General features: G+C 40.8%; 2 protein-coding genes across 2 annotated transcripts in view; both read left to right on the top strand.

Annotated features, from left to right (window-relative positions):
- srrm4 (serine/arginine repetitive matrix 4) overlaps positions 1–2311 on the top strand; it is a 58087-nt gene extending 55776 nt beyond the window's left edge. The window contains exon 13 of the mRNA XM_078249808.1: positions 1289–2311. Coding sequence (XP_078105934.1) covers positions 1289–1547 — 259 coding nt within the window. The 3' untranslated portion in view covers positions 1548–2311. The remainder of the gene's footprint in view (positions 1–1288) is intronic.
- Positions 2312–5337: 3026 nt separating this feature from the next.
- On the top strand, positions 5338–16689 carry hspb8 (heat shock protein b8). Its single transcript, XM_078251350.1, has 3 exons — positions 5338–6042; positions 9601–9664; positions 15394–16689. Exons 1-3 carry the CDS (start codon positions 5616–5618, stop codon positions 15566–15568), a joined length of 666 nt encoding a protein of 221 aa, XP_078107476.1. The 5' UTR covers positions 5338–5615; the 3' UTR covers positions 15569–16689.
- Positions 16690–27019: the final 10330 nt, after the last annotated feature.

The raw sequence follows: 27019 nt of genomic DNA on the forward strand, positions 1-27019 counted from the left end.
GGTGACACCCTCCACTCCCTCAGTTGGACCCCACCCTGAAATCTTTCTCATTGTGTTGATGAGCTGTGTACCTTCAAATGGCATTAAGCCAGACGATGACATAACCGTCAGCTCCAAAGCCACCACAGGTGCTGACGAAGCAGATGGTGGAACACAGGCAATCTGAAATGTAAAACAGAGTTAGCTTTACTTTTCTTTCATTTCATACTGCTCTTTGACAGCAGCAAATTATATAAACCCAGAAATATACACAAAAGAACACGACAGCCACAGACGGATTACAGATAACAGATTTGATGTAGTTATCGCTCCACTAATCTAAATTGCTTTAGCTGCACAGTTCACTATATTAATTATAGGCCAAATGACTATGTGAAAGGTTCATAATAGTGAACCCACAAATAATTGTCAGCCGTTTTAGTGTCTATCAGCTCACTGTTTTGGTTTTGCCCACAGGACATGCCTGTAAAAGATGTTTTATTTCAGTGAGGCCTTTTCCTGGTTAATGAAGTTACATATATACAGCAGACAAATAAAGTGATTAGTTGGTGAACATAGTGTAGCATTTAGCAGCTAAAAAAGGTCAACTATTTTTCTTAGGAGTTGGTGGAGACCAAACCAGAGCTAAAAGGGGAGTATCTATTGGCCCAAGTGTCCAGAGATGCTAATGTTGCTCTGTGTCAGCTGGATGTGTTTGGTAACACTTTAGCTGGAACAAAATTGTAATGGGATTTCTTTTTTGTGATATTGCCCCCCAATTGACCACTAAGGGGCAGCACAACAAAGCTGTATACACAACATTTACAAATTACCACCCTATGATATTGTGTTAGCAAACGTTTGCCTATTTACACATCCAGCAGACACAAAGCAACGTTAGCATCCATTTGGAGTTGTGTTTCTGACCACCTGGCTAATGTAAGTCCATGTAGGTCTCCTTTAAGTTATGTTTTTAAGGAAATAGCTGGTTAGCTATAGTCGCTAATTTTGTCTGAAATGCCTGTTTGGTGCTGGTCCTGTTTGGTAATTTATTAAAGCTGTTTTGCTGAAAACAGCTATCTCTTGAGAAGGACGCTGATGAGAGTGGTGAAAGTGAACCAAAATGGCAAAATTGCTACTGTAAAACGAAAACAATAAACTGTCAAGCTGATCTGTCATTTGACACATTGTTCATATGAAAACAAAGATGAGTGCAGTTTTAAGGTTTAGTAAAATGTACACCTTGCAGCTTTAATTCTCTTAATGTATGTCAGTTTCACACCACTTACCCTTTTTTGGCTCTTCATAGTGCCAGGAAGCGACCCATCCCTTACTTCCGACCCAGCCCTTCGAGCAGCAGTCGGTCCACCAGTGTGTCGTCCTGGAGCAGCCTCTTCACCCGCAGCCGCAGTCGCAGCCCCATCCACAGTATTAGCCGGAGCCGGAGCCACAGTTACTCCTCCTACAGGAGCTTCAGTCGCAGTTCATCCTGGAACTCAATCTTTGGGACCCGCAGTCGCAGCCGGAGCCACGGTTCATTGAACAAACGCAACAAAACAAGGCATTAGGTTTCTAAGAGCACATTAAGGGACGAGAGCGGGTACGGTGGATGTTGGAGCAATCGTCTGTGTGCGTCTCTGTGCTCCACTTTGACACTTGAGTGGAAATGTCCCCGCAAGGGGTCCGACCACGTCTTTCATTGAGGCAGTCTTGTTCGCTCCCTGCTTACAGAGACCACTGGAGAACGAATGTCTTTTTGTCTGTTTTGTTCTTGTACTGCATTCTCTTGCATCAGCACTCACAATGGCCTGAGACTATTTATCTCTTCGATATTTACTATAGAAAATGCACATGGGACATAAACAGTGTTCCTGTATTTGGTCAACATACATCGCTGTTCCTTATTTTATGTCCATGCATTCCCATTGAATTACTATCCTAAATAAATGCTCAATATTTATTTAAAAATTGATTGTTCTTTAAAATGGTGCATAATGAGGCCTGAAGATACTAAGATACCTTTTTATAAGGGGGGGGTGAAATATGTGTTGGCTAATGCAAGAGCAGATGCACCAGCTGAACACTTTTAAAGTTTCATAAGACATCGGGCATTTACTGTCCAGTGTCAGGTTGGTATGTTGTGAAGTAATTAAGTATTGCAGTAACGTTTGAGCCGTTTGATCCGAGTGTTAACAAATGGCTTCAGAGGGATCGTTGTCAGGAAAAGGGAAATTGTTTATTGCTCTGATCTCTGCACTTCACAAGGTAGAGAACAAATGCGTTTCCTCTGAAAAATGAAACGGCGAGGGTGGCCTGACAGCGAGCAGCTGCCAGTCAGCTCAAAGGTCAAATTAATTTATCCTCTGATCAAGTGGAAAACAATTGAAATGTCAGTGCATGTAATACAACAGAGAGCGATTGAAACATTGTGCAGGGACAGGGAGGGGGGTTTGTTTTGACAAAATCTTCACGTGTCAGAAGAGATATTGTCCTTGACAGCTTATGACGAATAAAACGTAATGAATTTGTTATGGGGTGGGGGAAAGGATACTTTAAAGGTTAATATAATGCTTAAATTGTCATCTTGGGTTGTCATATATATATATATATATATATATATATATATATATATATATATATATATATGTGTGTATGTGTGTGTGTATATATATGTGTATGTGTGTGTATATATATATTAGGGTTGTCAAAATAACGCGTTAATTTCGATTAATTAATCTGAGAAAAAATAACGCGTTAAAAAAATTAACGCAGATTGATCCATCCCATATCGACGTTTGCATACAGACGAAAATCTGGTGCCACTAATATGTCTGCACTTCTCTCTGCTGCTCTGAAACAGACGTTACAGGAAACACAAACCCCGCTGCATGTGACGCTAGTTAACACAATACTCAACAGCAGCTAACGTTAGCCTACCGCTAGCTAGTTAATACTATACTCGACAGCAGCTAACGTTAGCCTAACGCTAGCTAGTAGCTGGATTAAACACGGTTACAATGCTGACAGCTAACGCTAAACGGTGTAAAGTTTGATTGTGTTTTACTGTAGAGGATTCAACACCGGGATGTAACAATCTGCAGCTGCCGTCGGAGAAACAACACAGACGGTGCGTTCAATGAAACTGGTAAACTACAGGCTCGTGGTGCATTTGAAGTTATTGTAAATGTCCTTTTCCTATCTGGTTGTTGTTTTTGTCGTTCAACAGCAATTTACTAGTGAAATAAGTTATTATTGTTATACATTATTATTAAATCATTTAATTTTGACCATATGGCCTTAGCAATAAACAATGTCACCAACTGTTGTTTACTTTCTTAAAAAGTATCGGTTCAGGCACCGTTAATTATGTATGCGATTAATTTAGATTAATTAATCACAGAGTATGTAATTAATTAGATTACATTTTTTAATCGATTGACAGCCCTAATATATATATATAGATGTGTGTGTGTGTATGTATGTATGTATATATATCAGTCTCAGTTTTTATTTGATACTTATGATTTCAAAAGATGGCACAGAAAGAACAAGTTGTACCTCATTTTGGGGCAACATGTTGACAATAAGTCTGAACTTATGAATAGCATTGAAACTGAATTTACTTGAATAAAGTTTTTTAGCTACAACACTGGAACCAAACACATGAATCAACTGTGTTTTTTGTTTTTGAATTATATCACAACAGGAAAGGCCAAATTTTTTAATTGTGCAGCGCCATCCATATTTATTGCTAATTTAATATTTATTGGTTTGTTGTCCCTCTCAGTAGTGGTCAATCTTTCTATGCAACATTGTCAATTTATAGTTATGTCACTGCTGTAATTTATTTATTTATTTTAATTATTCTTGGGTTTTGCCACCTCACTCACACATAAACCTCAAAGTAGAAGCAGATGTTCTAAAGACGGAGGAGCAGAAGCTGAAATGGCAAGAAAGCGAAGAAACAAAATGTCAAACTTTTTTCTTTAAAGTTCATTTTCAAAGCTGCTTTGATTTGAGAGTTTGAATCTGCGAAGGAAGTTTGAAACTGCATTTCCACATAATTAAGACTTATATTTCTTAATCATTTCAAATCTATCATGCTGTCTGTGTAACTGCTTCAGGCCTGACAGACTGCTCTCTATGCACTCAATATTCTCAGCTTATTTCCCTGAATGTCAACTAAATTGGACGAATGAGGGAAATATGACGCTGGAAGAGGAAGGGAATTGGCACAAAAGTCACCCATAAACTATAAAGTGACGATGACTCTGTGCCAGTAGAAAATGTGTGCAGTCATGTTAATAAACTTTTTAGAAGGGTGCCCAGGCCACAACGGCCCTCTCCCCATCTCACAATGTAAAGTTTACATCAGTTCTTGTGCAAGATCATTTTGAATATGTAATAACTGTGGTGTCAATATGCATCTGCATTGTAAAGATTATACAAAATGTGATTATTTGATTTACAGAATGTGATTTGGGCCTTGTTGGATGTTAAAATGTTTGGATAATGATGTATTGACCAGTGGAAAAGGAAAAGACGACAACATGCCCGTCAGGCATCAATAAATGGACTCTAGATGTCTTTGTGCTAAAGATCCCTCTGATCATGTCTTTTGTTATTTAAAAAAAAAAAATCTATAGCAATAGTGATTGATTGTTTTCAGTGATAAATTATGCATACTCCCCCTGTTTCCCATGTGAAGGAGCATATTGCAAAAGCATATGCTTTTCATACTGTCACATTTTATCTTGTGTCAATTGGAACTCCACTTTGTAATAACCTGTCATCTGAATATTGAATTGTCCCCAGGAAATCAACTTCTCCCTTTCACTGCGTGTTTAAAATAAGCTCTATAAAATCATGTTCTGAATAAAAAACGTTTCTGACGACACACTTATTTTCCACAGTAAACACACTCCACCTTCACAAAGTTGACTTCTTAGCTGTTTTGTTTTATCCGTACTGTGACATCAGTGTGTTTGACCTGAAGCTCTGCGTTATTTTCTATTAAAAAGCCAGTGAGTCACCAAGAGGAGGGAGCTTCAACTCTGTATGAGTGACATGTGGACAGTTGCTTCATTTGGTGAAAGGGAGGCTCTTTGGTCAGCTGTTGCGCCTTCACTGCAAAAAATATCCACATCAGCAAGTCATTTAATGTGAATTAAAGTCTTAACCTGTTTTTTGACCCTAATCAACAGCTAGAACAGTTGATTTTCAGCAGAGCGTGCCGTTATTTCATCCTGTTCTCTTTACTTTAAAGATTTCAAGACTCTGTTTGTCTTCTTAGATGGATATTTCTTGCAGTGGGGCTGCTCTCCAGATCCTCCCAGCACTTTCGACACTGCTCTGTGCCGACTCATCGTCTGGGAAACCACCGTCCAGTATAAAACCCACAGCCAGGAGGCATTCACTTTTTCAGGAAAAGCAGTATACACTTTTCAGTTTGTTGTTGGATCAACTGGTGACTGGTTGCGTAACGGTGATGCGCAAAATCCAACATAGATCAAGTTTTACGACACATAGATCGAAGTAGTTCTGGGTTTTGTTTGTTTTTTCAAAAGAAAAGTTTAAGGTTCGGGATTGTTTGAAACAAACAGCAGAACTTAAACTGGTTTAGAACTCGGCTGGACATGGCAGAGGGAGACTTCTACACGATGGGAAGCCGGCAGAGGTTTCCCAGAGATCCGTTTGGAGAATCACCGTTCAGGGATCAGTCTCCGTTCAGGGATCAGCTCGCGTCTCGGTTTATGGATGATGAATTTGGGATGCCACCTTTCCCCGAGGATTTGTCAATGGACTGGCCGGGTTGGGCTCGGCCGGGTCGGCTCAGCTCGCGCCTCAGTTCTTCGCCCTTCAGCAGTAGTTTACGCACAGGTTTCCCGTCGCGCCAGTCTACGGGAGGCCCAACGCTGTACACCAGCAGGTACGGCGAGCCTTCCTCCCGGAGCTCCCCCACCACCACCGGGGGGGAACCGTGGAAAGTTTGCGTGAACGTCCACAGCTTCAAACCAGAGGAATTAAACGTCAAAACGAGAGACGGATTTGTAGAAGTGTCAGGTGAGTTGGGATGCTGTTGCAGAGGCCTTACATGAATTCACTTTTACATGACGTTATAGTCAAGTTCATTGGGTATAAGGGAACACTTCTTACATTTGGTATCAGTGACTGGAGGACAAAGTGAACCCACCTGGTAGGCCTAATGTCCCACTGTGTCAACCATCAGCTCAGTTTTATTTATAGAACACCTTTAAAGACCAATGCTGTCCAAAGTGCCTTTGAAATGGGGACATAATCAGAATGAAAATAATATAACAACTTTAAATAGAATATAAACAAAATAAATTGGGCAAATAGTATCACCTGCTTATGAAAAACACACAGGGGTGTAGCTGCTTATCATATTATCATATGTTTTTTTTAAAAGCTGTATTCTGCAATTTTTCTCAATAGGCTATCTATCAATATGACTTTTAAGATCAAGAAAAAATAAAATCCAATGAAGCTATATTATTTTATATCTCCAGCTTTGTTGAAATTTGAATTCAAATTTTAAGCATTTAGGCCTACATTTAAGAAGATAAAAGTGAAAAGAAAATACAATTGAACAGTTGGGGTGTATTTTAACAATATAATGAAATCATTTGGAAACTTTTTTATAAGCTTTTTCAGTGGCTAGTCAAACCTTTTTCTTAGCAGGATGGGAATGTGGACTCCTTACCTCAGTCTTTCTTAAACCTCTCACTTCAGCACTGCTTATCCCCTTAATATATATTTTTTGTTTTTATTGAACCTTTTACCGGGTAGTCACATTAGACAATATATCTTAAACAGCCAAGACATACAGTAAGAAAGCATAAACAACACCTTACTGACTATCTCAGGATCCTCAGTCAAACCTGGCTAAGAAATATCAACTCTTTAACTTTGGCAGCAGATTTGAAGCAGCACAATGAAAGCCTCAGTGGTATAACATGGTCTCAGCGTTAATATGGAAGCTAAACAGATTTTGGGGACTGGGACCTGCACGTTGGCAGACAGATCCTCAAGCTTGGACACCTGTTTCAGATTCCTGTTGAATCACTCCCTCAGTCACCCATGAGCTCGATTTAGATTTAAGGCAAGGCAAGGCCCGTGACAACAGTCTCTGTTTACAATAAGACAAGCCGCCCGCTGCCATTAAATAAGGGAGAGAATGTTCTGGAAATAGGATCCCACTTGTACCCAGCCGTCCTCGTGCAGGTTCTGTCTTCTCCTGGTGTACGCTCAAGCTCAGTCACTGATTATGGGTGTAAGTTGTAGAAATTGCAGCCTCATGTCCGTGCTTCAAGAGACAGCTGAATTCCAGGGATACCCGGAGCTGAGGAGGGCACAGAGGACAGCAGGCCCCCCTAACTCTGAGTTTTTTATAAACACATTGTTGGTATGCCAGTTGGGTCATTCAATCAGCGCCATGTTGGGCCTGCCTGCCGCAAGTGACTCAACCCCCGTTCTAAAAGTGTGACAGGGAGTGTGTGATACGAGCATGTTTGAGGTGTTCAGTACACGAACAAACAAATGTTTAACACAGAATCCTCCAGATGAACTGAGTGTACTCCTCATCGCTGTCACGGACCGAGTCATTGACTTTGAGTTCATCATGAGTGTAACCATGAGCATGTTTCTGCCTGGTAACATTCACTGAAAGTATGATTTAATTGTTACTGGATCTTACTGAAAGTTGGTCAAAAAACAACAACAAATGAAAACAAGTTGATTAAAATCTCACTAACGGATTCTAACAGAATTCCTGAAAGTTAGATTTTAAGAAGCTAAATTCACTAAAACAATCAAAATGTGTAGTTAACATTATAAATAGGGCTTTTATGGGCCCTGTTCTGTGCTGGACTGAGCTAATCGAACTAGCATTAGACTAAACATGTACAGTAGGACATACATGTTGTAGTGTATGTCAACATAGGATTCAACATCCAACCCATCCAATCCCCGTAATACCACAGCACTCAGCTTAAAGCAGTATTCCTTCATATTTTTGGACGCTTAGGGGCAATGGAACAAGCTGCATTTTAATTATTCTATATGGTTGTTTATTTAACAGGGGCAGCACATAATTAAATAGTTACATAGTAAGAAGTAATGCAACAGATGTAATGTAAATATAGGGCATTTACTACCAGACATAGATCAGAGCATATAGCATATATATAGTTTTATCTGGGTCTTTAGCTGCTAAATGCTCCTGTGTGTTCACCAGCATAGTTGCTAGTCCTTCTTCATGTCTCCAACAAGGGTGACTGCACCTCAGAGCTTTTTCCACTGAAAACAGCTGACTGGTGCAATTGAAAATGAGGTAGATGAGAGCGGATCAAAACAGTAAAGTTGTGGGTCATAAAACCAAAACATTGAGCTAAAAGATGCTGAAATGCTCTGTTGAACTGAGTGATTACTCTCTGGGGGGTGTTCGTCATTACACATACCTGTAGTCATTTAATTTATTGTTAAGTAAAACATATTAATTAGTAAAGCTTTAAAGAAACTTACAAACTATGGCTCGCTGCATAGACAGAAGGAAAACAGCGTGTGCCTTTCACCATGACACAGTAACAAAATGATCAAAAAACCATAGCCCTGTCCTTACTCAGAAACACCTTTTAGTACGTTATGCATGACGATAAGATCCCATCTGCCATCTGTCCTCCCGCGACATTCAGTATTCTGAGCATTGCATAGAGCATCTGGAATTTGGCATCTCTGTCATAAGAGACTTAAAATCAAGGAGAGGCAGCGCCTTGGACTACTCTCTGACTAAAACCTCCATTATTCATGACATGGGACCCAAGTCTTGGCGAGGTTTAAACAATAATGTTATGACTTCCACCGGTGATCTTAGCACAGTTCTCTCTGGAGTTTTATTCCACCCTCTCGATCCCTGGTGCAGTCTGGTACTTACAGTCACATGACTTTACACGTCACTGTGGGGGTATAGGGTAGCGCATAGTCTGCACTCCGGGTGCAGACGGGGGTCTAGGGGTGGAGCAGGCCATACTGCTGGCTGGCGGCACTGATATTCAGCAGCCCCAGAGCAGCTGCTAGCAAGCCCGAGAGATAGAACGGCCATAAACAGAGCTAGGAGGAGAAGGTGGAGGTGGATTGAGGGGGGGGGGAGGGCTTTCCAAGCTTAGCTTTTCTCCCCAACTTCAGGCCAAAATATCCTGAGTGTCTTTCTGCAGGAGAATCATTCTTGGAAGAAACTGAAGACACCGAAAAGGGTGTTTTCATGATATCAACATGATCATTGCAACCCACCCAGAGGCCTCGATGGGAAAACACAGCTGGGGTTGAGCAATGGAAAACTGTGTGTGAAATGTTATGATCTCAGTGTCACCAGCTTTTTAATTAACATCCATTATGAAGCTCATTTATACACGTAAAAGTTTAAAAAGTCATGAAATGTGCGGCATATATGATCAATGTCCTGTTGAACTGGTGATGAGGACAGTCATGTATGATCCATGACGTCGCTAAACTGTTGCACAATGTTGAACTTAATCATATCTGAGGTTATGTAAGGTTACTCTCCACGCACCCACTTATTTGTTGGGGTTTCTTTTCAAACAGGAAAACATGAAGAGAAGCAGGAAGAAGGAGGCATAGTGACAAAGAATTTCACAAAGAAGATTCAGTGAGTATAATCTCAGTAAACTCTGTATCACAACGAATGATAGCTGCACACTCGCTTATTGTTTTCCCCCCACTATCTTTCTGTACATCGTGGACACAGAGAGCTTCAATTTGTTACCATATTAATGACCACATATTCAAGATGTAATATATGCTGAATGTTGAAATATTTGTACCTCCAACCTCGGGGTCGGGGACCCCGACAAAGTGTCATGATATGACATGAATAATGGAGTAGGAAATGTAAAATAGACAGAGCTCTGATACACAAAATTATGTTTATTTTCCCTAAAAAAAACTGAAATACTGAACAGTTTTACTTCTTATTTAAAGTATTTTAAAAAAGGTGAGAGGGAAATCACTTTACAATTCAGCTAATCACAAATATATACACATGCAGCCAGTGTCAAGGGCAACAAGTAGACTTCGTATGTCTTCGTATTAAGGGGTCAAAAGCAAAATAAAGACTAGGAACCACTGCAACAGAGAGCCAAAGTACTTTTTTGTTTTTTCTTGATTTTAAAAATGTATGTTCTGCAATTTTGTATATACATATATTGTCTTCTCTGTCACTCTTATTTTCTCTTTTTATTTGCTTCCTTCACTAAGGAATATTGTTGCTGTTTTTTTTAAAGTAATTCATGAAACAATTGTTCTTTGTACATATTACACTTTGCTTGCTTGCTGAATACTAACATGTACATGGACAGAAAACCCAAGATACAAATGCTAATTAATCAGAAGACTTTACATTTTTATGCCAAACTTGAAAATAGAAAAACATGTACAGATAATTTCCCTATTGAACAACATGACAACATCCTGCATTTATGATTGCTGTTTGTTTATCTCTTAAGAATGTAAAAGCCAATGCTAAGTCTAAGTCAGTTCACAGCTCTCATCTAAAAGGTTTTGAACAGCTGCTCCAAACTCATATTGGCTTTGAGTGGGCACACAACAATCCAATCAAAACGTGTGAACTCCAAAGAGCAGCCACTGACAAAAACACTTAACTAGTATACTAAGGAGGCACTGTATGGAGAAGTATTGTTGTGTTGTGTAGAGTAGGATTGCACAAATGTCTCGCATATTGTGAACTTTTCGTATTGTAACTTAACCAAGCCAAACGGGCTACAGAAGTTTCCACAACCTTCCTGGCTCTCTGCCTTTTTAATTGGGCAGCGAGAAGACCTCAAACTGCATTGCTAATTGGGAATCGCCGTCTTGTTGGCTCGCCGCTCCAGTTCTGCTCATTTCCTGTTGGCTAATTAGTAAGCAGTTGTGCTAGCCCCGCACTGTTCATATCACAGTCCTTTTAATTGGAGAGCCCTCACATCAGCTAAACAAAACCTGAAAACAATGACAGACTGAATAGAGAGGGGGGTTTCTGGTGGTGGAGGGGGAGGGGGTCAGATATAAATAACTGACCTCGATACCCAAATCCTCTGCTTATATGAAAAGTGGGATAGCACAGAGAAGTCACAGGAGCCTGCAGTACTTTTAATTGATGCACTACTACTTATATAGGTATGGAAGTATGATGAGCAAAATGTACTTTAAGGAGTAAAAGTCCTCGTAATGCAGAATGGTTCCTTTCAGAGTTATATATTATTATATCATTGGATTATTATCACAGATGCAGTAACGTGTAAGTATTAACATATTTTATGACCTAAACCTATGCTTTTTAAAATCCTCATCTGCAAAGGAACTAAAAGCTGTCAGATAAATCAAGTGGGGTAAAAAAAACAAATGTTTAAATATATACCCTCTGAATGTAATAGAGTAGAAGAATAAATAAGCATGAAGTGTTATATTTTACTAGACGTACAAGTGAACAGAAAAAGACTTTGCACATCTATTAAAAGACAGGTGCGTTCGTGGGAGAGAGTGAAATGTTGCAAAGAAACTCCTGCACACTGTCTAACTTGCAAAGGTAAATTTAATAGCTGGCGTTTCAGTACTAGACCTGATTAAATTTACCTTTGCAAGTTAGACTGTGTCAGGGAGTTTCTTTGCAACTATAAGTACAAGTACCTCAACTTTAGACAGTAAATATAGGCTATGTAATAAAGAATTATGTAATAACACCCGCATTATGTAATAACACCCGCATTTTGTATTAAAAACCTGAACTCAATATGTAATAAATTTCTCTGCATTTTGTAATAAATGATTACATAATGCAGCGGTTCTTACAAAATGCAGGGTTGCACTTCTTTTACGAGATGTAATATGGTGCATTATGTAATAACCACCCAAAATGGATGTCTTCATTCGTTTTATTACATAATGCGTTGTTGTAAATAATGCGTTGTTACAGGCTACTTTTATAAATGTTACTTCCCAACTCTGCTTGCATGAAACGTTGGGGTAGACAGCAGAATAAAAGCAAAGTAGATGCTTTTAAAAAGTAAAATACCAACAGTTCATTACAGAAATTATTGATAGAACACACTGCTGATGTACGGGAAACAACAAGTGCAACAGGGTCCAAGGGTGGATTTTTCTGTTAAAAAGTTATTAACCAAATGTGTTGTTGTTAAATCAGTTCTGAGTATAAAGGTAGCTAGAAAACGCCAGGTCAGGAACTTATGAGGTACATGTTTTACACACTCCATGAACACACACTCAGCCTGTCCGGTCTCACTGTCTTGTGTCTCTCTGCCTCAGCAGCTCTGCAGGGGAAAAGCATATTGGACAGTGTTTTGGCAGCTGGACAAAATCAATGTGTGGGATAAAATGTGTGCTTGCCAGAGGTAAATAACTCCCCGAGCTGGACAGATAAGGTTTCTGCCAGAGTCCAACGCAATAAGTCGTCTGAGTGATTTGACTTTGCCAGAAGGGGCAACTTTTCTTCGCAGCAATTGGCTCCTTGGAGGAAGAAGTTTAGTTTACAACCAAATACCTGCAAAATGCAATGCAATACAGCCCCACTGTACTCTGTGTTTAGTGGTAATTTACAAATGTAAGCATGTATGTTAGCAACACTCCTAGCTATGATGGTAAACATGATTGCAATGGGATAAAATAGGTGCTGCTGCTAGTGGGGGAAAGGGCAAAGAGAAAGTTGCAATAATAAGAGACGAGTCATAGAGTCCAACAGCATGATTACACCTGCTAGACACCAACATGTTAGCATGCATGTTATAGAGGAGACACACCAAGCCGATAATCGGCCGTCGGACCGTCTGGCGAGGTCGGTGACTCGAGTCTGTTCGGTGTGTCCCGTGCCGTCGGCCTTCATTTGGGCCGACCCGACATGTTCAGTCTGGAGACAGGGCAGTCGGGACTCGCCCGGAAATGGCGAGCGGATGAGCCGCTCAAAATCTGACAAAAATCCTTTAAACAGACCTTTGTCAATCTGAAATGAAGACAGATTCAGCAACTGCATGGCCTATTTCTCGCTTAAAATGTTTTCAGAAACACGTTTTGGTGAACTATTTTAGCACAATATGAGATTGTATTCTGAACAAGCCGCCATGACAGTCTGGCTGTGAATTTCCGGAGAAAAAAGAACCACGTGACGCATTCGTCCAATCAGCTGCCGGTTTTCATTTTCTGGGAAACAATCGGACTGTTAATGGAAACGATACAGAGCAGCGCCGCCTGCTGCTCTGGAGACGTATTACGTTTCGCGCACGCGCAGAACGTATGCTCAAGTCGGCGTCTCTTCGGTGTGTTCTGAGGCACTTTTTGGACCTCGGGGACCTGACTGATCAGTCCGACTGCCTTTTCTGCCGACGGTCGGCCGTCTTTTTGGTGTGTCAGCACCTTTGTAAGCATTTAACTCAAAGCATGAAGAACTAAAGCCTGACAGAGTCGCAAGCACGGCTGTAGATTCTTACTCTTGTCTCAATTTTGATTGAAAATATATTATATTGCACAGGAGCGTCAATAACTTTTCATAGTACATTTGCAATTTTTTTCATAAAGTAGAATGAGGCAATTGAATTTGTCCCTCTCAAAAAAGAAAAATACCCCAAAAGCAGCACAGAGTAACTGCTATGCCCTGAGATCTCATTCTGAGAATAATTGATATATTTTTGTTTTAAAAGTTGATGACAAAACATACACTGTTTTTAGAAAACCCTGCCATAAAAACAAGTGAGTTTGATGCTGGTGTCTTGAACATATACAGTAATCTACATGACTGTCTTCAAACCTCTGGGCCCTGTTCACTTACCCTCAACCCAACCCCACACTTACCTGACCGCCCTTGGCCTCGGAACGATGTTAAGACATTTTCATATACCTACTTCCTGCTACTTATCTCTTTGGACGTGTATTGTTCTTATTATCTTACTATCTAAATTGGATTTACTATAATCCTACTGTATGTACTGTCTATTTCTTTTTTCTAAATGCCTGTTTTGCACCTACGGCTCTTATTGCATCCCTAGCCATTTGAAAAGGGGGTGGGGTGTGTCTTTTTTTTTTTTTCTTTTCCCATCCCAAGTTTAATCCAGTTTATTTCCTTATCTTTGTGAACTTGGGTCTGGTTCTGGAGGTTGTTGTTGTTGCAGTGGACCTGTAGAGGTCAATGAAACGCTGTATGTGATTTTTAGCAACACAAATAGACATGGCCTGAGCTCTCTGTCTGTCTGCTTCAGTGTGGTGAATGTTTTCAGTCCCTTCTGGCTTGTATTTCTCAGTGAAGTGGGAAGCCAGTGGAAGGTCCTCTCTAATCAAATGGAGGGTAAACCCACAGTCTCCTCGTCTGAACAGGGCAGCCTGGTGTTTATATTATCTCCCAGAAACACTTGGCTGCTCACACAGAAAACCTACAATACCCATATTTGGTGACACTGTCTGGACAAAGAACAGAGTTTGCCTGGAACTCTGCGTTTGCCTTACAGCATGTTTTGGAGGACTTTCATTCCAAAGTGATGTGGTGTATTATTTATTTATTTTTAAACTCAAAATTAACTTGACTACTAAACACCAATCAGTTTGATCATGTAACATCCTTAAATATCATTGTACCTAAAGCAAATGTACAGTTTTATGGAAGTGAAACTTCAGCTTTAGCTGATTTTTCATCACCTTTTATCTACCTGCAAGTTTTGGAAGCCAATTACCACCCCTAGCTGTTAGCTGTTGTCTATATGACAGATGAGAGCAGCAGATACATAGGTTATACATCGATGGAAATGTACAGGTGTTAAACTTCTTCAGACAGACACTCTCCTTAATTGGAATCAGGTTTCACTTTTACCTCACACCTGCTCAACTGTGTTTTCTCTCCCACGTCTTTGTCGTAGAGCTGGAGGAGTTTTAATGAAACTCCTGGGTGTGAGATAGTTTTTGTGAGTCTAGAATGAGTGCTAGCCAAGGGGTGAACGCTTTTAATAAAAGTCAAAATCCTGAGCAAAGACATTTTTTTTATTTTATTTTTTCAGTCACTCGACTGCAGGCTGTTTATTGGTATTGAGAAAGTGTCAATAAAAAATCCCAGCATTTAACAATGTTTGCACGGCAGCTCTTACGGAGGAAAATGTCACAGTTTTGCATGACCTCCAAGCAGGAAGTGAACTGTTTCTCTAGGCTGTTTCTCCTCGCCGCTCTCCTTATTTTGTTCCTCCCACTCGTGCTTTTAAACATGCTGAACGCGCACAGCAGCTTACAGATTTTCCACCAAGTAAACTTCTGCTACTCTAAACATCTAAACTTCTATGCTTGAATAAATCACTCTCCCTTTCTCACCCCTCTTCTCCTCGGTTTCATCAGGATCCCGATAGATGTGGACCCTCAGACCGTTTTCGCCTCCTTGTCCCCCGAGGGTGTCCTCATCATCGAAGCCCGGCAGACGCCTCCGTATTACCTCTTCAGCAACGAGGGCTCCCAGGGTGGAGACACACAGGAGGTGGAGGCCCTTAAGCTCGACGAGTCCCCTATGGTCTAAACCTCCACCTCCTCACAAACATAACAAATCATCCTGCACAATGAATTACAAGTTTGATACGAAATGTGTGGCCTTCAGCTTCATGTTGTTAGACACCTGAGATTCAAATGTGTAAAAGGCAAATAGGTACGGTAAGTCCTGTTTGATGTCCTTATTAAAGCTGCAGCAAGAAAAGTTATGTATAACAAGCAGAATGGTGAAAAGCCTCCTCTCCCTACTGACACAGATGCTATAGATTTGCCCCATTGCCCAAATGAAATTCGGGTACCATTTCTCTTTCATGTGAGATGTGAACCCAAAATCCAAATGTCCAGAAGAAACTTAAGAAGTCTATTTTTAACTCCTTTGTGTCTTTTCTTACAAAATGATTACAGACCAGCGGGTTTGATAGACATACATTTTCATGTATATATTCAGAACTGCAGTTAGTGTTTTTAAATGACCACCTGGATTTTTTTAAAGATCACAAATGTTCAAACAGCTACAGCTTGCGGAGCCCTCAGTGTGTTAACTTGTTTGTGCAGTTTTAATATTATATATGGGTGTATCCTGAGGTTATGCACCAGCTGTTGGGCCACTGATACATTATATGTCATAGCATTTTCATAATCGGTAAGTTTATATGACGCAGTATGTGAATCAAATTTAAAATGAACATGCAATTCATTTTGTGAATCATCAATTGTATTGTATGTGATTTCCTTGGTTAGAAAAAAAGACAAATGTGCCTTTATTTACTTGAGTGCCTTGACTTCCTTCAGTGCAACAGTTGTTTATCTTTTGAGTTAATGAATGTCAAATAAACTGACAAGAAACGAAAGTGAGTTACCTTTTGTGATTTCATTAGATGCTGAATTGTGTGCATTAATACTGTATTCTACCAAAGTGTATTGTAAATATACTTCAATATGTGCCAATTCATTATAAATATTAATCTGAAGTGTTCCAGGTTTTGTAATATGGTTTGCATTTGTTTCTTTTCTATCTGAGCATTCAGGAAGATGGCTGCATGATTTTTGGAGCGGACAGACTGACTTTTTTGCCAAAGATGTTTTGTTTCCTGCCTTTTTCTGTCTATGTCTTTGTATTGGCTGATGCAATAAAAATGTCCAGCCAATCTCCCAGTGTGTCTTAACATCTGTGTCTTTTACTGAGAACAGTGCCACTCACTGGCCTGGTACCAGGGATCCAGGGAGCCTGTGGTGTTATTGTTGGATAACAGAAGGAATTGGGCAGCAGATTAGCGGAGGGTTTAGTGCTGGTTTAGATTGGGACTGCTGTGTGCTGCAGAATGGGACGAACACATGGAGGCAGCACTGCCAGAGCTTTTGTATGCAAATGAACAAATTGGGGCAGTTCCTTTGCATGTTGTATGATGCAAAATAATGTAATTTTCTCTGTGTACTGGAATCAATCAAAAGGGATGATCAGTTTGAAAAAGTTTCCAAACGAGTCACACGAAACAACAAAAAGGCCTCCACAGTTTTGGCTGTTCACATGTGTCGCATTGTGTGATGTGCCAGCTCACATGAACTGTATTTATTGGTATTTGGTATTTGATGTGTGGACTTGTGCTGCACTAGAAACAGCATACTTGGGAAAGTTACTCATGTAGAAGTGACACAGCTGTGCAAATGTATAGTATCTGATTAATGTCAAAACCTCTTACTTTTTAAATGTTGCACTCACATATTTTCAGAGGAAGCTATGAATGTGATCACTTATTCATGAACAGTCGCAAATTCCCACATTCGTTTTTAAGATTGAGACGAGGTAAAAACATGTACAAGTAATGAGTAACACCAACACAGTATTTAACATTTGCACATGCTATTGCTTTATTGGAGCTCCAAAGACAGCATGATTATATGGCTATTATATTTATTAACTAAAATGCATCTGTAGAACTGGTGCAAGGCAAGCTGTGCAGGCTGTTTCAGTATTTTTTCAAAATGTGTGTGCAACGATATTTGTGTTTCTACTCAGTGTGTTCTTGTTTTATGTCGGGGGCCTCCAGCTCCTGGCTTGGGACCTCGCTTGGTGGACTCTTGCCCAGCGCTGTCTCCTCGGGGTGGGTGATCTCCTCAGCAGCCTCCCCTGACCCTGCCATTACCTGGATCTCGTCACCCACGGCTGGTTGTTGTGGTTCATGCTCTGGCTGTTTGGACGTATCTGTGTCTGGGTTTTCTTGGATTTCCTGGGCTTCATGGTGCTTAGAAGAATCTTGAAGACTCTCTATGCCTTCGCCATCTTCAGGTGCTGAAGGGCGGTAATCTCCAGCTGGCTTTTCATGGGTCTCTTCCTCCTGTTCCCTACTCTCTTCATGCTGCTGAAGCCCAGCTGTGGTGCTGCCAGGGTGGGCCTGATCACCATGGACCTTTAGTGCAGACTCTTCCCCGTCATCCTCTGCAGACGGAAAACATGGGGCCTCTGGTGCTCTGCAGCTATCTGGGTCTGTATCAGGGGCTTCTTCTTTCTCCTGTTTTTCTCCAGTCACATCCAGCTCCACCTGTTTTTGTGCATAAATAAGTCAAATGAAATGATAAATAAAGGTTAACTAGCTCAGCTTTCATGCCCCACCTCAACACTGAACTTGCATGCCAGTCCTTTCATGAGTTGAAACTCAAGAGGGATATTGAATTGGATGCAGATTGTTCTGAACTTGTTTTGAAAATCTCCAGTATAAAGAAATAGTTTGACATTTTGGGAAATTTGTTTTTTGCTGAGAGTTGGATAAAACTATCCAAACAACTGCCAAGTCTGTCTCGTAAACTGCCAGCAGATGGTTAGTTTAGCTTAGCACAAAGACTGGAAACAGGGGGAAAGAGCTCGCCTGGCTGTGTCCTTAATTCACCTACCAGCACCTCCAAAGTTATATCTTGTATTGTTATCAAAAAAAATACAAAAGTGAGGGAGTAAAAACTATAGTTGCAGCTTTAGTTGTGAAAGCTGCTCTCGATCAAGAAATAGTCCGGCACATTAACCTGCAACTTGTTTTTGTATGGATAACATGTTCATTTGTGAGCTTTACAGGTAATGGGAGGCCTTCGGACAGAACCAGACCAGCTGTTTCCCCTGTTTCCAGTCTTTATGCTATGTTAACTGGCTTTCCAGACACATATTGTAAGTGGTATTGATCTTCTCATTTTACTCTTACCAAGAAAGCAAATAAGCATATCAACTAAAATATCAAACTGTTACTTTAAATGTAAATAAGCTTCCCAGTTGGGATCACCTTTATGGGAATGATAATGGCAGCAGGAACGGATGTTTCGGAAACTGGAGCTTCCACAGACAGGATACCATCAACGGAAAGTGTGGATACGATTTTGGTAGCATCAATCTCAGCTGGGAGCCTGAAAACAACAGGATCCTGTTTACAATGTATCAACATACAAAGTGCCTATTTATTTTTTCAAATAGTGAAATTATTTTTTTTAATTTTTTTTAATTTTAGAGATTGGATACTGCAAAAAAAAATAAAAAAATAAAAAGACCCTCAATGCTACATTCTTGGCTGCTGACTGTGTTTAGAGTGGCTTAAACTGTGGGTGTGTCATCGTCTCCTGTTAATATCAGTGTTTACTTACCTGTACATATTACATACCTGTATTTCCTTGAAAAACATCTGGCAATAAATCCATGCTCATCTGGCCTCTCCTCGTGTTTCCCTGGGGATGGATTACCATTCATGGTGAAGAATAAAATAAGAACACCGAGGACTCAAGCAACACAGAGAAACCACTCAACGCAGAAATTAATTTCTGCCACAAAGCTGTGATTTCCCTGAGCACATTATTCAAGCAGCTTTTTAATTTTGTTACATATAGCTTCCTTTTTTTCAGTGTTTAGCTTTGCGCCGTTTATTCTGTGAACTGTAAAAGAAGTCTATTTACTGTGATCCTGTGATATAATACTAGATAAAAAAAATAGGTTATTAATACTCTATTAAGAGAAACTATCCTGTTTGTAAAAGTAATTAACAATGCTAATAAAGTGATCTTTTAGAGCTGTGTAATTAAGAGAACTGTAAGCCAACACTCTGTACCTCCAACCTCTAGGAATCCATCTCTGACGCTGAGAGAAATCTCTGAGGGAAAGAAGTGAGCCACATCCAGGCTGACCCTCCACTTGTACAGCTCCTTGCTAATCTCCTGGCTGGGCTCACGCATCGACCCAGAGATATAGGGCACAAACAGTGGAGCGGGTATGTACCCTGCCCAAGAGCAGGCTGCCAGACTCCTCTGGAGCCGGTCCACATCCATCCACCGAGGGTCTCCTGGCTCCAGGAAAGGCGGCAGGCCAACATCTTGAATGAAAAGCCTGCTGGACTGCCACCATTTTCTCAGGGGGTACCAGGGGACAGCCCCGCCATACTCCCCGCATGACAGCTCTGTTTTAGCCTGTTCGCTCATGATTCAAGAAATAAAATTACACACAGAAAAACCTATGGAGAAGATGAAAAAAAATGGCAGCCTTTTTTGTTGATAACAGCAAGTAACCTTTCTGATTCTCGGGGTTGACTCAATGAAATTTCGGCAATTAGAATCTCCTTAATGAGTGAGGGAATGATAAAAGAAAGTTAAGAGTGATGAGACTGAGAAATCTCTGAGGAGCCTTATATACGGCTCTTGTCGGTTTTAGCACTTATTAAGCACTCATGCCGATCCCATGAGAAGAGTGTGTGTGCATGGGGTGATGGGTGTGGAGGCTGTTACCTCTTGCTGGCCTGAAGAAGGCAGCAGACTAATTAGTTGTATTTTTAACTTTTAAGGGCACAATGGCAAATAGCTAGCAGTTGGCTGAGGCTGGTTTATGTTTGAACTGTTGCATCTGTTGCCTGAAGACAGTTCTTCTCACATCCCAGTGAACTCTATTCTGTCAGTGGTGACTGGGCTGCTCAGTGTTGTCATGAGCCAGTGAAAGTGTCTTTTCCACTTGTGTTTCACCCCTCAAAGGACACAGTGACAGTGGTTTGTCTGGAGCATGAAATACCTCTGCTAGAGGCTGAGAAGGACACCAAATTATCTGTTTTGTGTTATCTGAAATGTTTCGGAGGCATGTGTGTGTATTGAGTGTACAAAGCTCCCTTCCACTCCATTTTTCTTTCGCTCGGCAGTTTCAACAGGATTATTATTGTTCCCTCTTTTATCAAGTGTGACAGACTTGTCAGTGTTTCATTTTAAGAGCTGTGTGCCCTGATATCTTGGCATTCTGTCCACTGGAGCACAAAACAGATTGAACAGATGTTTCTGACACTTTGTGTGATGCCTCACCCACAGATTCTGTCTGTAGGATATGCTGTGAGAGGTTGAATTGGGTTTCTCTGCTGCTGCTGCTGCTGCTGCTGCTGCTGCTGGAGTCGCCTGAAAAATTGGTTCCTCTGTTTCAACCATCAATAGCGACTTCCATCCTGTTCACATTAAAGGCACATATGCCCACACTGCACCAAGATGTCCGTGCTATTTTTCAAAACTATAGTGGGGAAATACAATTTGGAAATTTGGAGTACAACAGATTCAACTTTATTGGTGAGATCATTAACAAATTATTCTAAAATATGTCAGTTTTTTCTCAAATATATGAGTTTGACCCATTTCCACACTTAGAGGCTATTGTTTATACTTTTTTGTAACCAATTTTCACTAAATAATGGCAAGATTTATGAAAAAGAAAGAAAAAAGAAACAGGTTTAACCGTCTCCCCAAAATGTTATACTAATGTTTTTAAAGGTTAAAGTTTTTCCTGCTGCTAAAAGATGCTCCACCATTCATCAGTTTACAGTAGACAAGGACATCTTGATACAAGAAAAGCACAAAATGCTTTCATTAAATGTAAACAAATGTAATTAAAGGCAATTGACATTAAACTACCAAACTGTATTTTTACCAGCCGCAACAGCGAGGCTGGTATAGTATTATAATAGCAGTATAGGTTTTGTGTGTGTATGTTTGTGTGTGTGTGTGTGTGTGTGTGTGTGTGTGTGTGTGTGTGTGTGTGTGTGTGTGTGTGTGTGTGTGTGTGTCATCATGGCAAAATCGCAATAGCTGTGCACACAATAGCTGTCACAAAACTTTACAGGTATGTAGTTAATGTCAAATGAAGGCTGAGTTTGAAAATGGGTGTGGTTCGAGCAAGGGCGCCGGACGTAGGTGGGTAGGAAGTAGGGAAGGGGCCCCCCACTTTATGAACCTGGCTAGATTTGGCGCCTACAATACTAGCAGTGTACTGATTTGGCCAAAATGTAGCATATGTAGTATGCAGTATGCAAATAAAAGCTAAATCTGCAGTATGCCGAAGGCCTACTGATTTGGAAAAAATCTCCAGTATGCACTGGACCAGTCTACCTCACCTACTGTATCCGACAAGACAAAGCACTGGAATTTCCGCTTTCCAAAACCAGAAACCGGCTAAGCCTGACCTAGCATACTAACAAAATCAATTGATTTAACAGTTTCATACTGCATACTACTGACAAACGCAAAATGCACACTGCGTTTGTCAATGGTATGTAGTAGGCGGTTTCTAATACAGCCATTGTGTCCGTCTATCATGTTTTTCAACACTTTTTTTCTTTGTCTGTGTATTAAAATAGATCATTTGTCACAAGGTGATTAGAATGTAGATGAATGGACTGTAAGGAAATTATTATTGATTCTGCAACATTATCTTGATTTATTAATTTGGATTAATTGCCTGCAGTCTCACACAGCTGTGATTTTGACAAAGCCAACTATCACAAAAGCTTCGGCTCACTTCAGCCAAAATCAATAAAGTCCCAATATTTTGAATGTGATTTCATAAGAGATAAATGTCTGCAGAAAACAAGTTAATGCAAAGGAGAAACATTCACTGTTCATGTCCCTTAAGAATAAAGTATGCTTGCAGGTTGTAACTCTTATGGTAATAAAAGTCTTTTTTCTTCCTTTTTTCATGACAGACATTTTGAATAGAGAAAGTACAGACGTAAATAATCAAAGTAATGATGGCTGAATTCCATTTAGCTGTCGCACTTTCAGGGCCTGGTATTGTGCACGCTGGTTCACTGTCACTATTGAACACATAGGCTACACGTACACAGTGGCACTGTACAAGAATGTAGCCATATATGGCCACATGTGGCCTAAACCACCTCCGAATGTGGTCTGAGTAAATGCGTCCTCAATATGTCCTGGGTGCATTTACACCTGTACTGAAACCTTGTGATCAGATCATTCAGATCGGATTTTAAAGGCCAGGGGCCACTATCATGGCTTGAATAGAACGGGGCCATGGTAACAGCTTTTCCTACTATGGCCCTATTTTGACTTGTGATGGTAAAAAATGACGCAGGTGCAGTTAATAACATTAATAGCAATCCATTTAGGTGTGTCACATTTAGGGTGTTGCTTGCTGTCTCATTGGTGAGGCTTACTAGGACGTTTAATGGAGCAGAGCCATGTTATTTTATTATTAACCTAGCTCTTAATCTCAGTTTCGAGTTACCATGGCTTTACCAAGAATTACCAATTCTCAATGCAAAAGCCTCAAACATGACATGATACAAGCTGGGTCTGCCTTATATTGCCTTACAAAATGCAGTAACTACATTTGGTCAGAACTGAGTTAAGGCTTATATCTGGCATTAATGTTTTACAGTAGGCAGTAAAAATGCTATGCTGGAGCCACACTGCTATATCAAACACCTCTGTTCTGGTCTGCCCTCTGGACACCATAGAGGAGGATGTTAGCCAGGCTGGCATCTGTTAGGGGCTTGTTCTGACCCAGAACGCAGAGATTTCACACACCGACAACGAAAGCAGTTTGTAAAAGGTTTTAATGAACAAACTAGTACTCAGAGAAACAGTGTGGGTTTTGTCTGAGCGGGGAATCTCCTGGCTGGTCCGAGTACCGAGGCGAGCCGAGAAGGATCCAGGTTGTACGAGACTCGAGGCGGACAGGCAGGGAAGAGTTCACAGTAGTTTCCACAGGTGGAGGATAAGGCTGGACGGTGAGGCTGGAAGCTTGTAGGCACAGCGGAGGAGGGAACAGGTCTGAGCGGTCACTGAACAGAAACACAGGGTAAGTATGAGCTCAAGAGAACAAAGACAAAAGCTAGGGTGCCCAAGACAACACGGGCACAACTAGCGTAAACTGAGCACTCAGAGCCAAGTTACCACATGGGTGTAGATAACGAACTGGGGCCGAAGAGGTTATCAGCCCGGGTTTAAGTATTGCTGGATTGAATCTTGTAGATGAGCTGCAGCTGTGAAAAACGGCTGTGCAGCGATGAACCGGCCACGCCCCTTGACCTACTTTCTTCTGAACACACCTCCAGCACTCCAGGTGGAAAAGCACAGAAACGCACAGACAAACAGAGAACAAAAACACCCAAAACAGGACGGAGAGAGAGCTGCCCATAACAGCATCAATCATGGGCAACACCTCTCACCCCTTACGTGAGACTGTGAGTTCCCTGAGCGACTCCTTCAGCAGCAGACTGCTGCACCCTCAGTGCAAGAAGGAGCGCTACCGCAGTCTCTTTAATGCAACATCATAATGTAGCACTGCTAGCTATTTCTGCAATATGAGCCATCACTGGACAATATTTTGCACTATGCACATTTATCTATTTATTACTCTGTGTCACCTCCAACTGTGCAATATGTCATCTCTATTATACTGTATTATACTGTTTATATAAGGTTGTTTATTGTGTGAATACGGTTGTTTTATTACAATTATTATTATAACTAATTATATTCTACTTTTCCATTTCCTATAGTTTATGTATATTGTTTCTCCTATGTCTAATTAATGTGTATTTGTGTTATTCTGATGTGTGTAATTTTTTTCTTTTGAGCCGCTGTAGCACAGGAATTTCCCCAGTGTGGGATAAATAAAGTCTATCTTATCTTATTTTATCTTATCTTACCTTCTCTGGTCCATAGGGAGCGCCGTTGCCTTACACCACTTACAGTGCTACTGTCAAAAATGTGACCTCTGTTTTACTATAAAAACAATATTATGCCATATAAATGTGTGGTTTAAAACAGTTAAAAATCCAGCCAAACTGCAATAAATGCACCTTTAACAACAATCTAGACTAAGCAAGAGGGCTAAACGCTATAAGCGCAAGGTAGCAGGTGAGATAGCTGTGGCTAGCCTTAGCTAGAGCTAAAACAAAATTGACGTTGATTTTTTCCCTAGCTGTTATGATATCTGTAATTGAAAAGTCTTGGTTATTCAGTTAGTTATTCCACATAGGCCTAACCAATGAAGCAGCAGATTAAACAATGATGATGCAAAATAAAAATCTAGCTAAACTCTAGCTAGCTAAAAGTTAGCTATCTTGTGATATCTCCGTAGCCGCTAGGTTTAACTTTTGCTTTCGCTCTGCTTTTGATTCCAAAAAGAACACATTTTGCTACTGTGTTTTTCTCTATATGTCTCTTGAGACTGCATTTTTTTGCTTTTGTGTGGCATTTTTTTTAATTCATTGTTAAATGACCAGCCCAGAGCCATAGATTGAATTTAAAATCCTTCTCCTGACCTACAAAGCTCTAAATGGTCTAGCACCATCATATCTAGAAGAGCTCTTAGGCGTTTTTCCATTACATGGTACCTGCTCGACTCGCCTCGACTCGACACACTGTGCGTCCATTTTCCATTGCCGATTTTAGTACCGCCTCAGCGTGGCTGGTCGTTATATGCCGGCTCGACGCAAACACTAGCGCACAAGTATAAACATCAGGCCACTTGAGCTTGTTTTACAGTTCTGCGGAGGCTCCACGCAAAGCTTTCGCCGTAGCCTATGTAAGTGGCCTGATGTTTATACTTGTGCGCTGGTGTGTGCGTCGAGCCGGCCATGTGTGTGTGTACGTAGGCTACGGCGAAAGCTCTGCCTGGAGCCTCCGCAGAACTGTAAAACAAGCGGCGCCGCAGGAAACTGCCGTGACCTAACGCGACACACACACACACAGAACGTGGAAGGTGTGTTGTTGTTGCCACAGCCAGAAGACACATTTAGTTTCAAATGAAGCTGGAGGCAAGCAAAAAAAAAAACACAGCTGGCTAAACTATTTAAAAATAGCGGGTTTGTTCAGGACACCCCCGTCTGTCGCTTTCACGTCACCTTTTCGGCTCGCCTCAGCTCGCTTGGAACCTCGACTGAGGTGGTACTAAAAAAAGTACCTGTTAGCAGGTACCAGGTACTTTTTTTCGTAATGGAAAACCAAAAAAGGCAAGTAGAGTCGAGGCGAGTTGAGCAGGTACCATGTAATGGAAAAGCGCCATTAGTACCTTATTGCCCCACTAGAGCACTACGCTCGCAAAATTCAGAGCTACTTGTGGTTCCTAGAGTCTCTAAAAGTAGGATGGGAGCCAGAGCCTTCAGCTACCAGGCTCCTCTCCTGTGGAACCAGCTCCCAGTCTGGGTTCGGGGGGCAGACACTGTCACCACATTTAAGAATAAACTGAAAACCCTCCTCTTTGATAAAGGGTTCTAAACAGCTCTGGGGAGTGTTGAAAATTTTACGTGTTTCAGAATCTCTGAAGAAGGAGAGGCTTTGGTCCAAATGAAGATTTAACACAAAGATTTATTAATAAAAATGATAAGTCAAAATACATGAATTACGCTGCAGCGGGCCTGTAAATAGTTGTTTAACCCTTAAGTGTCCACATCTATTCGTCCCGATCCCCGTCTCTTTACCAGCTTTATTCCTCTAGCCCCAGGGGCGGTTACTTTTCACTCTTGTGAATAAAAACCATCCTCATTGGCTCTTCGTTGGCATGGTGACATGTTGGATGAATCTCGTTGGTTTCTTCGCTGTTCAATGAGGAAGGACATGCTCTAAACTCTGCCCCCTTTGGGTCATTTTCGGCCACAGATCAACAGATTCTTGCATACAGGTGTGAAATCTTTACAAGTTTACAAGACTTACCATTCTATTGTCCTAACCTAGTCTAGGACACCAGAGGGTTGGAGACAGAAGGTTTCTTCCTGCTGTATAGGAGGAAACTCTTGTTCATTTTTTTTGCATGTTAATTGTTGGGTTTTAATCCTATCTCTCTTGACAAGACAGGTGAAGAGTGAGAGTGAGTGTGAGTGAGTGTGAGACAAAAGGCTGTCTTGACCTATTCTTTACAGAGACAAGGTGTGAGAATTACAACAGCATGATGGAGTTTTAAACCTTGATAGTCATTGGATTCAATCATATTTTCCTAACCAGGCTGCAGCATACAATTTAATAAAATAAATACATAGAAATACATGGTTATTAAAAATCTGCATTTTTTTAAAACTTTATTTAACTCAACAGGAGTTTACTCCCCGGAGTCCTTATGTTTCTTTTCCCCAGCATATTTCGTTGGATTAGGATGGCACCAAGATCTCGGTTGCAGCTGTCGCCGTGGTCCTGCTTCACTACACCCTGCTACGCTCTACGGTGCCGTGCTGCGTCCTGCTGAACC

This window comes from Sander vitreus, chromosome 5, assembly GCF_031162955.1.
Source record: "Sander vitreus isolate 19-12246 chromosome 5, sanVit1, whole genome shotgun sequence".
Lineage (NCBI taxonomy): Eukaryota > Metazoa > Chordata > Actinopteri > Perciformes > Percidae > Sander > Sander vitreus.